Source organism: Thunnus thynnus, chromosome 4 (genome assembly GCF_963924715.1).
Source record: "Thunnus thynnus chromosome 4, fThuThy2.1, whole genome shotgun sequence".
Lineage (NCBI taxonomy): Eukaryota > Metazoa > Chordata > Actinopteri > Scombriformes > Scombridae > Thunnus > Thunnus thynnus.
This window is the reverse complement of record NC_089520.1, coordinates 15,000,825-15,015,118: the sequence shown is the minus strand read 5'-3', so window position 1 is coordinate 15,015,118 and position 14,294 is coordinate 15,000,825. Positions and strand designations below refer to the sequence as shown.

The 14,294-nt window shown below is 37.2% G+C and overlaps 1 protein-coding gene across 1 annotated transcript in view; it reads right to left on the bottom strand.

Moving 5' to 3' along the window:
• Window positions 1–205: 205 nt before the first annotated feature.
• Window positions 206–14,294, bottom strand: part of kif5ab (kinesin family member 5A, b) — a 63,910-nt gene continuing 49,821 nt past the window's right edge. The window contains exons 24-29 of the mRNA XM_067586868.1: window positions 13,092–13,308; window positions 9,185–9,527; window positions 8,165–8,229; window positions 5,817–5,844; window positions 5,173–5,285; window positions 206–3,837 (exon numbers count right to left, since the gene is read on the bottom strand). Of these exons, the coding sequence (XP_067442969.1) occupies window positions 5,186–5,285; window positions 5,817–5,844; window positions 8,165–8,229; window positions 9,185–9,527; window positions 13,092–13,308 (753 nt within the window). The 3' untranslated portion in view covers window positions 206–3,837; window positions 5,173–5,185. The remainder of the gene's footprint in view (window positions 3,838–5,172; window positions 5,286–5,816; window positions 5,845–8,164; window positions 8,230–9,184; window positions 9,528–13,091; window positions 13,309–14,294) is intronic.

Sequence of the window (14,294 nt, the reverse complement as noted above, 5' to 3'; positions counted from 1 at the left end):
TACATAAAAACTAAACACTTAAAATATTCTTTCTATAGACTAAATCAAGAGTAACAGTAACACTATGAAGCCTAGCGTTTTTATCTGTCTTATTTATTTTTTAGATGCTAAAAAATGGTAACAAATAAGTGGAAAAACTGTTTAATGTGTCTTTTTTAAAATGCTAAACATCTCAGAGTAGCAAAGTAACGACCAGACAGTGCAATTATGGTATGTATCATCTTTATTGAAAGGAGTTTTCATGAGATAACAGTACTGTTTCTCAGCAGCTACAGAAGAAAGTACTGCATGCACTAAATCACACGCTATAAACAAACCGACCAACGCACAGATGTACAAACAAACACAGACATTTTTGCCTCTGTCTTTTTTTCACCACTTTACCATTTCTTGTCATGTTCTATTTCTGCATATTTAGGCTACAGTATCACATATTATTTACTTTGCCAGAATATTTTCAGATCGGTTACAGTTACTGTAAGACAAACAGACCAATAAATAAATTCTACACTCATCCAAACGTTTAAACTTCAGACAGCTCTGTATACAACCATAGTGCATGTCAGGAGAATTGTTGTTTTCTTATTGGTTTTCATTGATTAACATCAGGTTGAAAAAGAAAAAAGAGGCCATTAACATTCAACTCAAGGTTTCTATAGGTTGTGTAAACACACCTCAGAGATAATGTAAGGTTTTGAAGTTCATGACATTTTTTTACCCTTTGGAGAAAGTCAAACTGAACAATTTTAGTATTAGATACTTATTTGAAAGACTTATAAAGAGGAACAAAGAGGGAAAATAATGTGATAAAGTGCTCCATGCATTTGTAATAAGCCTCAATATAAAAAGAAGAGAGGGTCGCAAAATGTCAACCCAGATAAAGAGACAGCTCCTGTTCTCCACACACACACACACACACGCACACGCATACAGTACACACACATTCACACATAGAGTACAGTCCCTCCACTGTCAACCTTGACTCTCTCATCCTGACTGGCTGATCAGGGGGTCAATAAAGAGAGTGCGGCGGGAGAGACTGACCATCAGTGTGTCAGTAGTCAGTCAATCAACTTATCTGCTCAGATAACTCAGACTGCACTCAAGTAATACAGTATAATGTAATATAACTGTTTTGGGGGTCAAAGGTCAAACACCTGACTGGTTGATGAGGTGCCATATCTGAGGGTGTGTGTGTGTGTGTGTCAGAGGATAAGACGGGATAAGACAGCTCTTGATAACCTACAGTAACCGGAGGTTCAAGCCTGCAACAGAGCTCATATGGGCTATTACAGAGCAGGATCCTCTTGAAATGATTCACTACATCAGGGCTTTGGTTTCAATCTGAGGTGGTTCAACATAGAACCGTAGGATTAGTCACCTTTTCTATACAAATTCATTTTGGAGCAGCAGCTGCACACACATTCGCATTTTCATTCAGTGACAAAACAGTGGAAATCTGAAATCTTTAGCATCCTGCGACGTAAGAAACAATGTCAACATTGTATATCTACAATACACATCAAAACAAATGCTTCACATTCAACAACCGCTATAGATTAAGAACAAATAGCAAATAAATAATTTTCAAATAAAGCAAATGATAAATAATGCATATATTTATTTCAAACTAGAACTAGCAGTATAAAAATAGTTGCTACACATTTTTTTTCTTTTTTTCACTCTGCCATGCTTTAGGATGACATGATTATCTCACAGAAGATCCCTGACAGCCAGTTTTTGTAGGGATAAATAACAGGTTCAAAAGTCTCTTTACTATGCCACACTCAGCCTGTTCAAAATAATCAGCAATCATGTATTTTTGACGTTGCTTGTGGTACTGACGAAGTTGCTTTTCAGACTACACAGCCAGTGCTGTGTATCAGAAGTCAGACATGCCGTGCCGACTGATGTTAACCGCAGAATATTGTATTTTATTTTAAACAATGCTGTTAGAAACATCCTCATTTAGCACTATGGTTCCTCCTGTGCTTGGTGAGATAGTACCACTATCAGAACAAGCGGAAGAGTCTAGATTTACAAGGTTTTTTTATGAAAACTGTGATCTAAAACTTGCTAGAGACAGCAATATGGATGTAGGGGATATTTGGTTCCTTTCAATCTAATAAGTGAAAAACATTGTAATATGGAATCTAGGCATCTGAAATATATCTTCTAAGGTTACCAAAATACAAAACTGTTGAAGATTCTTGAGGAGTAATATTATGTATATATAAACTTTTTGTTTCATTAATTCGTGTAAAAAAAAAAGGTCAGATGTGAGAAATTGTCTATAATTAAGGCTTGGCCAATTTTCAACTGCTGCAGGTGTGTGTATGTGTATCGTAGATTCAGTAGTGTGTGTTCTGTGAGTGTTTAACTACGTGGCAACACTAGTCTACATGTCACAAAGAATTACTGACTATTGTTACTATGACAACTGGGACTATTTCTAAAAACATTCATATTGTAATTGTAATATATTGTAACTTTTTTGGGGGGGAGGCTGCAAGATAAACATTCATAAATTAGTAATATATCTTTGAGTTTGGATTGAAACTGGCAAATGTTTCAAAACCCACTTTAATGGATAAGTCTGGTGATATTCTATTGTTCCTACTACCAAGTATTGTCTATGTTTTTTGTGACACACATAGCTTATATTACTCTGTGCTATAAAGCTCCATTGTTGTTAAAAACACATCAATGAGTCACATCATTGCACAGACACTGTAATTTATTTTGAGTCAACCCCACAAACACTGTCCTAGTGTCACATATACATAATCAATAAAACAACTAATGCATATTTATCTGCGGCTGAAAATACTGTAGTTCCCAACAAATGCACTGTGTACTCCTGTTTGAGATGCATTTATGAAAAACTACAGTGTCCAGCATTTTTCAGAAATTACTGAGCATTTATTTAAAAAAATGAAACTATTTGTGGTCCATTTTAAAAGATTTATGTCTTCAGTATGACAGAATAGGCCTGGAGCTTAGAGGCTGTGGAAGTCTGAAAGTAATAAGAAACACACTAACACATTGTTGGTTTTTGTCTTTCTTCTTTTAGGATTTGTTGACAATAAGAAAAAAAAACAGAATATCACCAGCCTTATTCTTTAAATATAACTCATTTTTAAGGGTGAATTTCCCATTTACACTAACTTACAGTGAAATTAAACATTTCGTGATAATGTTGCCTCACTAGATCTCTTCCTTTTTCATTTATTTTCCATTTAATTAAACCCGGGGCAAGAAAATCTGAAGCCCAATATCAAAAATCAACATGCACAGTCAAAAGTATAAGTGGTAGTGAAGTAAGCTTGAGGCTTGCACTGTTTTCATGTTGTTAACACAGTTTAACTTGGAGATTTGACCCATATTTATGTTTAATAATAATAATGAGAAGCTGACTGTTGGATGTACTTCTTTTCTGTGCACTGTTATTCCCTCACTGAGACAAACAGCACTCCCTAGTGGTCACCTACAGCACTGCACCTTCTCTTCCCCCACCTTTCTATTTGTGGTCCCTTTGTATTCAAAGTCAGGGGGAAGGAGGTGCAGCAAGGTGCCAGTTGAGGCATTTGAGATGCATTGCTTGTCATGGTTCCTACTGATACGGACATACACCCCACATCATAGCACAGGAAGGAGAGGGGATTGAAGAGGAGCGAGCAGGGGCAGGAGGAGGGACAGAGAGGAGGAGGAGGAGGAGGAGGTGGGGACACAGAAGAGATAGAGGTTTGTTTACAGCAGGTGAGGATAGGACAGGAAGGGGGGGACAGTGATCAGCTGCATGCAGATTTACAGAGGAGGCCTTGGAAAAACGTCTGCCTGGAGAGAGAGAGAGAGAGAGAGAGAGAGAGAGAGAGAAAGATACAGAAACAGAAGATAAGAGCGACAGTCAAATACATTTGAGAGAGGGATGGCAGAAAAGAAGAGACAGCAGCCAGTGAGTCATGCTAACACTGCCAGGAGGAACACATCACAAGTCATTTTATTCCTGGTGTCTTTACTGAGAGTTAGCGTGTTTGTGAACTGCACCGAGCACTCTGGGGCCAAATTTAGACTTCATAGAATGTAAAATTCACAAGCACTGTTCAAACCTTATATTTCCTCTGCACAAAACTTTATACCACTTTATAGAGCGTGAAAATTTACATTAAACTTTTATATTTTATCATATTGCACTTATAATGCTGTGTGCAGTTCGGGTTGAGTGGTGTACTGCCAGCACATTACTTTACCTAAAGACAAAATGATCAGTGTTTGAATTTTACAGCACTAGTTTTGCAAATTAAGTCTGACGTTTCAAAATGGGGTCAACTCAGTCAGTTGTGATTAACTTGACTACAGAAATAAGGCAACTGAGTGAAAACATGTCAGTGCAAAAGTAGTGGGATGAAATAAAACCCAGAAGTGGAGATAATTTAATTCTGCCTTCTCATATGGGTATTTTCCAGAGCAATATTTTTTTTTAAAATTGTATAATCTTTAACCCTAGGCTGGGATTTATGAAGTAATTCTCCAAAAAAAAGAGTGCTGATCTGAGACAGATGCTGTTTGTGTCTCACAGTACACTCAGTGACTGGAGATATTTTTAGCATCAGAGGCCCCAGAAAAGGAAAAAAAATCAGTCTGTCACAGCTTGCGTGTTGCAAATTTGGATAACATGATTTACATTCACAGGTGCAAGACGTCATCAGCCAACTGAATATGAATTATTTTTGACTAAGTTTTAATGTGATCATTGGCATTTAATGTTGCCATTCAAAGCTAGATATTCAAACCATATATGAAGCATAAAACACTTTTGAAAATATCAACTATAATGAAAACTAACAATTAGCAGCTGAAAGGAAGGACATATGCTCATGTTGCTTTTAGGCTTTAAGTTTTCTTTAGAGTAGAATGCGTAGGTAATATTAGGTAGGTAATATTATATATTATATATGATATATTCAGTGTTTTTTTCAGATGTTATTTCCAAACTATTATGATTAGATTCAATAGGGTTAAGCTTTGATTGTTAATCGGTTAATCGTACAGCTGTAAGTTTAATTACTATTTTATAACCTGTGTTTCATGTAGCTGTGTTCTGTAGCAAATACATCAGAAAGTCATTTAAAAGTTGCTCTTGTTGGTTCAATAGTTATTCTGCGTTCTTACCTGCTCAGGTCTATTAGCTGGCTGAGGCCTCCGGCTGCAGACTGTAGAGTTTGGCTGAGTCCTGAAAGTGACAGACGTCACTTCTGGACACAGAATTGACATTCAGACACATGCTACCCAACACACCAGAAACACAGGCGGCCGCAGTACCATCACCAGCAGCATCCATCAGCAGCAGCAGCAGCAGCAGCAGTGACAGCAACAAGGGGGCAGTGACGGAGCAGAGAGACACAGCAGTGAGGGAAGCAGATCAGTGATGTTTATTAGTCTTAAAACACAGAGGGGATCACTGCATGCTGGGTGAATGTGGCAGTGCAATACTACAAAATTCTCTTTGCCCATTATTGACTATTATCAATCATATTATAGATAGAGATGTTAAATTTATCACTAAAGTCTAATAGAAATCTTTCATTTCCAGTTTTCCCTTAAGTCTCCCTTAAAGAAAATATTTCAGGACCTTCAAATGAAGCCGAAACCATTGAGGAATTCCCCAAAGTAACATCGAAATGTATCACATCTCGCAAAAAGAAGTTACAGGTTTCGAGATTTCTGCTTCACTGACAACATGAAAGCCTGCAGTAAGACAGCAACAAACAGCAGCAGGTGTTTTGCAGTAATCAAAGAGGGTGCACCAGTCTTACCTGTTGTCATTGATATCTGTGCTGTTTCCTGTGGACAGAAAGAGGTGTATAAGGAGGCAGGCAGGTGCACAGTGAGAGGGGTGGTGTGTAAGTAAGGTGAGAAGTGGGTTTGTCACAGACACATGTGGGTTTAACTGAAACAGCCCAAAGCCACTGATGATAGAGGCTTTGGAACGAGCAGGTGCATAATGAAGTAGAGCTCAGACAGCAAGTCCTCATACCTAAATGACAAAACAGTTTGTCAGTGAATTTAAAATGACCCATATGAGTATTTTACTGATCCTGTACCCCCACTGGAAATATAAAATCATCATTGTACTCCCTGCTCTGCTGCAGAGCACAGTAAATATTCACAAAACTGCAAGAGGAATAATATATCAGAATAATATACACATGGGTCATTTTTGCCATTTAAACAAATGACCATCCTGCCATTTTTCTCATGAGGACAGCTTCTACTTCTACAACTAGTACAAAAAAAAAAAAATAATAATGACAAAGTGGTAGAAGGAAAAAAGATTTCCCAGAGACCTCTTAACATTTCTCTTTACAGTATAGAGTTAAAGTGCATCCTGGATGGCTCCTGGATCATAGTTACATTCTGTGGAGCCCAATTCAGTAAATTAATTTGCACGAGCAGCATGAGCAGCACTATGTCAAAACCTTTACTGCAGCAGCTACTGCATTTCCACAGTCAGTGACTACAGAGGTGTGTGTTCTGTCCCTGAGCTATGGAGGCAGGGATCTTTCACCAGATATTCATTTAGCTTTTTATTTCTTCTTAGTGACACCTTGACACACTGTATTAAGGGGCTTTGGTTGTTACTCAGTCTCCAGCGAATATAAGATGTATGTGCTTTCATTCATTGGTATTCATGGAAGAAAGTTTATTTAACGTGTGTGCTCTTTGCACAAATTTGATGAGTTGGATATTATCAAGAGACCTCATGCTTGACTGGATTATAAGACTACTCAGTTTAATCTCTGAAGTAGAAAAAAAATATATAGTGATAGTTAATAAAAATTCTTACCCTGACAGGAACTGTCAAGGCTACATCTAACCAGACTGAAAATTACAGAAAAAAGTAAAAATTTTGAGGTACAGTCCATGCTGTGCAGAGCCATTTAGCCTTGATTTTTCCACTACTCTCTCAGCTCTCATTGAAATTCATAACACTGAGTGAAGTTATATCCCAGAGTGAAAATTACTAGGGATGGACCAGAAGGAATTTCCCTCCAAGTTTAACTTCAAAATACATTATAGTATACAAGCATTTATTCCAACATACCATGTATCCATTTGAGGAAGAAGTGCTAAATAAAGTCAAATTGAGTAAAAAAATCAAAAGTTGCAGACTATCCTCAACAGTTCAAATATTTACAAATTTCTTAAGATGACTCATTTGACCAGCTGCCAGTATTTTGGCTGCATATTTATAGGTTAAAAGTACATAAATATCAGTGTTTTTCTCAGAATGTTCTTGTTTTCAGGGTTGAAAACCTGAAACAGCATCACAGAAAGCAAGAAAACAACAAAACCAGCCTGATTCAATTATTTAAGGGTTCACTGCTCCTTTTGTGTCAGTCGACAACATCACTGATATCTAATATTTAATAAAAGCACTGTCGCAGCAGATTGATATATTGTCTCTCACCCTGTCGCTGACTTTTATTGATATTCTGGGAGAACTGAAGAGGTGTGGTGTTGTACATACAACTCTACAACTGTCATCACTGGGTCAGAGGCTGAGGTGGGCATCCAGCCTGTCTAGCCAGCTATCTGTCTGGCTGAGTAATGACACTGCAAGCCTAATCTATCTCCTCCAGAGTCTATGGCCGATGGGCACACACACACACACACACACACACACACACACACACACAGAGGCACAAAAGTAACAAGCACCAGCATTGTCCTATAGCAAACTACAAGCATTTTCTTTGGGAACTTTCAAAAGATGGCAGCATGTATCTCATTGATATATACACACTTTATCAGAAGACCATCATCCTGTATCAAAACCCTCTTTCTCACTCTGCAATGGCTCAGAATTACAATTAAGAATACTGACTACAACCCCATGACATGAAGATGAAAGCAATAAGAAAAAAACTAAACGAAACAGCAGGCAGAATTGTTATGGTAGCAGCAGGGCAATCATTGTAAACTGGTTTAACAGCCAGACCTCTGTATGAGTATATAAAATAGCATTCAAACATAATGGCTGGTAAGATGATGTAATGGCAATCACTAAAAAACAGTTGTAATAACAAGTGCATTTACCCCCGTTGATTGTGATCATAACATTTCTCATTATTTTAACAGGTTTTATCTGAGTAGAGCTCACCATTTTCTGAATCGAGCATCTCTGCAGTGTTGGTGTCTGCATGGCTCGCAGTTTCAGCTGGAAGCCTACAAACAGCAGAAAGAGATATATCAGTAAAACTGTGGGAGTTCTGTTTCAAAGTCTTGATCTTTATATCAGTCCTTGAGTTACATGAAATAAAACGGTAAAGAAAACGGAAAATATAAGTCTAACAAAGTGATCATGTCAAAACAGATTATAGCAAAAATACTTGTGTTGCACACGTCCATCAACAAACACACTGAACTGTAAAATGTTTGACTGTTCAAGCTTTTTACAAGCAGAGTACATGTCACTGTCTACTTTGTGGATGGTTGTCATGGCAACTGTACTGCAGCTGAAAGTTTTGGGAAAAGCTAGTTAAAATTATTTTTGTCAAACTACTGTTTGCAAGGTCAAGAATTTAAGATGCAGTTGAAATGAAAGTGGACTTTGAGTTAAGATTATTTTTTGTTAAGCTATACTATTTCCAATGTGAAGAAGGTGAAATGCAGTTAAAAGCTGAAAAACCTAGTAAGCGGACCTTGAGTTAGTATAATTTTGTCAAATGTCTATGGTCAAGAAGGTGAGATGTAGTTGAAAGCTCTGCAAAAAGCTAGTAAGTGGACTTGATTTAATATTATGTTTGTCAAACCATTATTTCCAAGGTCAAGAAGATGATTTGGTTAAAAGTTTTGGAAAAAAGCTAGAGAGTGGACCTTGAGTGACATTATTTTGACAAACTACTATGTCCAAGGTCAAGAAGGTTAGATGTGGTTGAAAGCACAAGAAAAAGCAAGTAACCTTGAGATAATTATATTTTGTCAAAGTACGATTTCAAATAAAGTGAGATATTGTTGAAAACATCTATAGCAAAGTAAGTGGACTTTGAATCAAGATTATTTTGTCAAGCTATTATTTCCAAAAAAGGGAGATGTTTTTGAAAGCAGCTAAAAAACGTAGTAAGTGGAACATGAGCGAAGAGTAGCCCATATGTGCACCATATGCATCTGGTTTACTCACATGTTGTTCACACACATGTTGTTCTGAATGTCGTTGTCGTGTGTATCGTAGTTTTGGGAGTCGGGGTGTTTGGTGGGACTGTTCTGGTTGGAGTTAGCTTCAGGTAACCGGGGCTCGCTCTCTGGTGTCGGAGGAGCAGCAGGAGCAGCAGCAGGAGCAGCAGCAGGAGCAGCAGCCGGAGCAGGAGCAGGAGCAGGAGCAGCAGCAGGAGCAGCTGCTTGTTGGTTGTTGCTATTGTGGAAAACAGCATTGCAGAAGGCAATGGGGTGATCGCTGTAGCTTCGGATGAAGAAGGGGTTGGTGGGAGAGCACGCTGGGTAGTGGCCGGGTCTCACGGGTTTGGCTGTTAGTGATAACACAGACATTGATTGATCCATTCATCCATGAAAGACAAAAACATCATTTATTTTGCCCTAAAGGGTTTGTGCTTCACAGTTTTCTATGGCACAAAATAACATAACATTTTTGATGTGACTGGAATACTAAGAATATATTAATAAACACCACAACATCACAATTATTCTCAGTTGCTTTATAATCCTAGAATGACAGTCGTTATCCTAAAACCACCACTCACATCAATGGCTCATTTTCTCACAACAGCATTGCTTTCACACGGAATTCAAATGTGTATGTGCAATTATCTACTGTGAAATGTAAGTTAGTGATTAAAATTGATTACACTGCTTTTCTAATAAATTGTATTTCTGTCAGAAGAGCATGCTCATTGAGTAAATCATTACATGTTAAATATTCCTGCCAACTTTCATTATTTTTCAAGTAGTTTTGTAAATTTTAGTAATTTGGTGTTATTATAATGCCAAAAGAATTAATAACAGGCAAATAATTTTCATATTTTAATACAAACTAACACTTTAAACTGAATTTAATTCACAGGTGCAACTCATGAGCTGTCAGGTCTCAAACATGTTTATGTATTCCACAGAGTTTCAAGTAGTTTGAGTTCCTGAATATGGAGCATGATTGATACAGAGCAGCTCACTAATGCAGGAGGAGGTGTGTGAAAATGGTGGTGATTTTGTGAGAGGAAGGAAGAAGATGACAGATGACAGAGAGGAGAGGAGAGGAGAGGAGAGGAGAGGAGAGGAGAGGAGAGGAGGGCGAAGCATACAATGGATGTTGCCTGTGAGGAAGTCGCAGCAAGAACATGAAAGGGATGGTTGCACCATGTTGAAAGAGTTTTCTCACGGTGTGTTGCAAGGGCAAATATCAGATGTGAGGAAGATGAAATGCTCAGGTCAGACAGACAGAAGTGTTTACGTGATGTGCAAACGAACACATGTTGAAGTGAAGTTCATTTCATTTCTAGACTAGAATAGTTCCTATAGTAATCTACATAAATGTGTCTTTAGTCTACAATGCTATAAAAGCTTTTCATGTTTAGTTTTTTTTATTTACATTTGTTTTATTTTATTTGTTTCACACACACATAAAGACAAAACACATGAATGAAATATAAAAAGTATGTGTAAGGGTGTGGTAGAAACCTGTAATGGCGTATATGAAATACATATGTAAAGACAAAAGGTAAAATACAAACATACAAAATCACCAATACATTTTAAATATTAGTGTTCAAAAATTGCACTACAAAATAAGAGTAAAATTATAGTTAAAAAATGCAGAGAAGCAGGAGTATTGCTGTATTAACAGTATGAACAACAGTTACTAGGAGCTGATTATTTAAATTCTAATATCATTCACCTCCTTAAAGTGGGGAGATGAAAATTACTAAGAGGTTGAAAAGAACCCTTTATATTATCTAACGGATTAACTTTTGTATCAACAATCTTTTTGGCAAACAATACACCAACACTTGAAAAGAAATCATTGAGCTGACAAGCTGTATCAAAAGGATCAGTGAAAGCCTGTAAAGGTTGGAGGAAATTATGACGAGGCCTTTTTTCTTTGAAGCAGCTGATTAATGATTTTCCATGCAGCCTTGATATTGTGATCAGATTTTATAAACTGGTCACTGAAGAACCTTTTACCAGGCTGTTCTAAAGAGAGAAAAATAACTTGCATATAAATGGTTTAGATAATCTTCTGTTGGATAATGAGTTTCACTTTTAAAAAGGTTAATATTGAAGTCCCTGAGAATATGGGAGGTTTTGTTTTCCTTATTTATAAGCTCCAAAGTATTGATGAAACTGTTATTAAAGCAAGTAATGTTAGTGTCTGGTGGTTGATAAATACTAGCTGAAATGAAAACAAATTCATCAGAATTTAGAAAAAGGTCATGTCGACTAACAAATTTAAAATTTTGATGGACAAAGACTGAAACTCCTCTTTCAGACCTGGACTGTCTGATGAAGTGAGTAGAGTTTTATGATTGCAGTTCATAAAGGCGTCGTCCTTTAGCTTCTTCGGTAAGCCGTGTTTTAGTAAGAGCAATTACAGAAAACTCATCATCTAAGGAGGATAAATAATGTATCAGCTGATCATAATTTTTTACGAGACTGCGAATATTTAAGTGCAAAACCAAAAATAGTTTACATTCAATTGGAATCCATGAAGCAGTTTAACTGGAATTCACTGTAGTATTCACAAGAGTAGGAAATGTTAGTAGCTGAAAAGATTTAATATCAGGGTCAAAATGTGTATCATGACAAACATTTTCATCTCTGTTAAATTCAAGTGGATTAAATAGCATACTGTAATCGACTGTATACCTATGTTTAGTGATAAAACTGTCAAGACAACATTAAGTGCAAAGAAAGGAAACACCGATGCACAAATATCACAGATCCATGATGTCCAATTACAAGATGTCCATTTAGGAACAGGTTTACATTTTAAATCAAACACATTTTTAAAAAGAGAACAGTGAATACCTGAATCCATGGACTTTTGGCATTTTGAACATTTCTTTTTCTGACTCCTGTAATATTTATATGTAACTGTTTTAAACAAAAAGCATGTAAAGTAGTTTCTTGGTTGCACTCTAATCTGTAGGGGAATCACTTCCTTATTCCTTAAGTGTTTTAGAGGGACAGTGAGTAATCAGCTTATCATATCACAGATAATCAATATCCCCTCTTTTTCTGGCCGTTTACAATGCTGGGATCAATTCCTTGTGTCTCTGTCGAACGGATTCTAAGCAGTCTTCATTAACAAAGATGTTTGTACCTTAGGGGTACTTCACTTTCTCCAGTACAGCACTTTACATTACCGTTGCTACAAGATTTATTCTGTGAAGAAATACTTTTTCTTCAAACTGCATGACATGATTTCTGATGGGTATCATTCAGTTGGCTGCAGAGGAAATTAAACTTAACTTTTTGGTGACTTGAATTTCAGTGGACTTACTCATATTGACACAAGTCAATGACATTTACTGCCTTAATTTAAGCAATGAGGATAGGAAATTGAGATGCACTGGCTGATTAATTTATTTAATTGTATTACATGAGTTAGGGCTTTTTGCAGGTGGTGTGCTGCACAGTGAAAATTACTGTTGTGATTGCAATTATTGTTCTCAGAAGTATTTAAGATAATGTACTTAAGCAAATGAGAAAACTGCAATACGATTCCGTATAAAATTAAATGGTAGGGCTTGTAGACATTTGTGCGTGTGATCTGATTGCGGACTGAACTGTGAGAGTTATAAAAAAAACCAAACAATTAATGTCCAAAACAGTAATGTTGTAATAACATTGGAATAATGTGTGTTAATACCTACAGATCAGATTTTAATAGATGGACGCATTGGACCACTGCCTACCTACAGATTAGAAGATACAGTTTTGTTATTATCGTTTTATCCGATTACATAGCTTTTACCGAGATGACACATGCAACTGTGAAATGTATTGTCTACATCACTGCTGAGAGCCGTGAAATTGTTTTCAAATGGTTAAATCCATGAGTGTTGTGTATGTCTTACCTATCTGTGCGGCATGGGGCCGGCGGAAGGGATTGCGGGCCCTCATCACATCTTTGATTCGCTCCACCTCCTGCTGGTAGCGGCGCCGGTCCTTCATGGCCCCTTCCTTCGCCTCCTTCAGTGCGCCCTCCAGCGCCTTAACTCGCTCAGCTGTAGACCGAAGACGTTTCTCCAGTTTTGGAAGCTCACAGCGAAGATCTGCATTGTCACGCACCAGCTGTGACACACACACACACATACAGTATGTCCCGAGATAGCAAAAAATGTTGTCATACAGAAAAAGAATACTGTAATATCCAATGAAAATATTTGTAATATTGTCAATGATATTTTCAGTTTCCATGTTTCTGTCAGGATTTGATTTTTGAAGAACTTGTGTGACCTCAAAAGAACTCAAAAGACTGATGTAAATTTTTAAACGTTTCTAATTTTGATTGTTCTACCACCTCCACCGGAAAAGCATCCTCCTGTCTTGCAGTGTTAGAGATGCCCCTTTTAGACAAGAGCTCAACAAAGAGTATATACAACAATGGATGTAGCAAAGTGACCACTTAGAGTGAGCCCGCGGTTTGAACTGGTACATTTTTGTCAGTTAGAGCCGAATTGGTGCAGCGGGGTGGAACAGAGGAACATTAAGTGTGACCTGATGGTCAGACCATCAAAGAAAAAGACAGCCTTACTGCCTTTTATGTTGAGGACACATGCTCAACCATCTCAAATTGAAGGCTAACTCAGCTGAAAACACTGGTAAACAAACTAAGCACCAGTCCGCCAACTAGCTATACAGCTACTCCTGTTTATAAAACTTCACCAGTGAGTGCTGGTAATATTAACAATCCATTAAAGTATGAGTAAATAACATTACTACAGTCAGTCAACAAGGAAGTAAAGACACATTTATCAGTTTCAGTGCTGCATTGTTTGCTTGTAAGACATTCTGATTGATGCCCCTGTTATGGGACAACAAAGACAGATATTAACTAATAAGATAATTATACTTTTTCAATGCATGTTTCTTAACTTAAGGTTTGACCAACATAAAAATTAATAGTCTGATCTCTTCGTACAGTGTACAGTATAGTACAGTGCTGCTATAGACGATGGTTTTGTTCATATATGGTTAAACTCTTGAAACAAAATAAATGTAAAGATTTACTGATTTTAAATTGCTCATGCACAGCCTGTTCCCTTTAAGTGGAGATG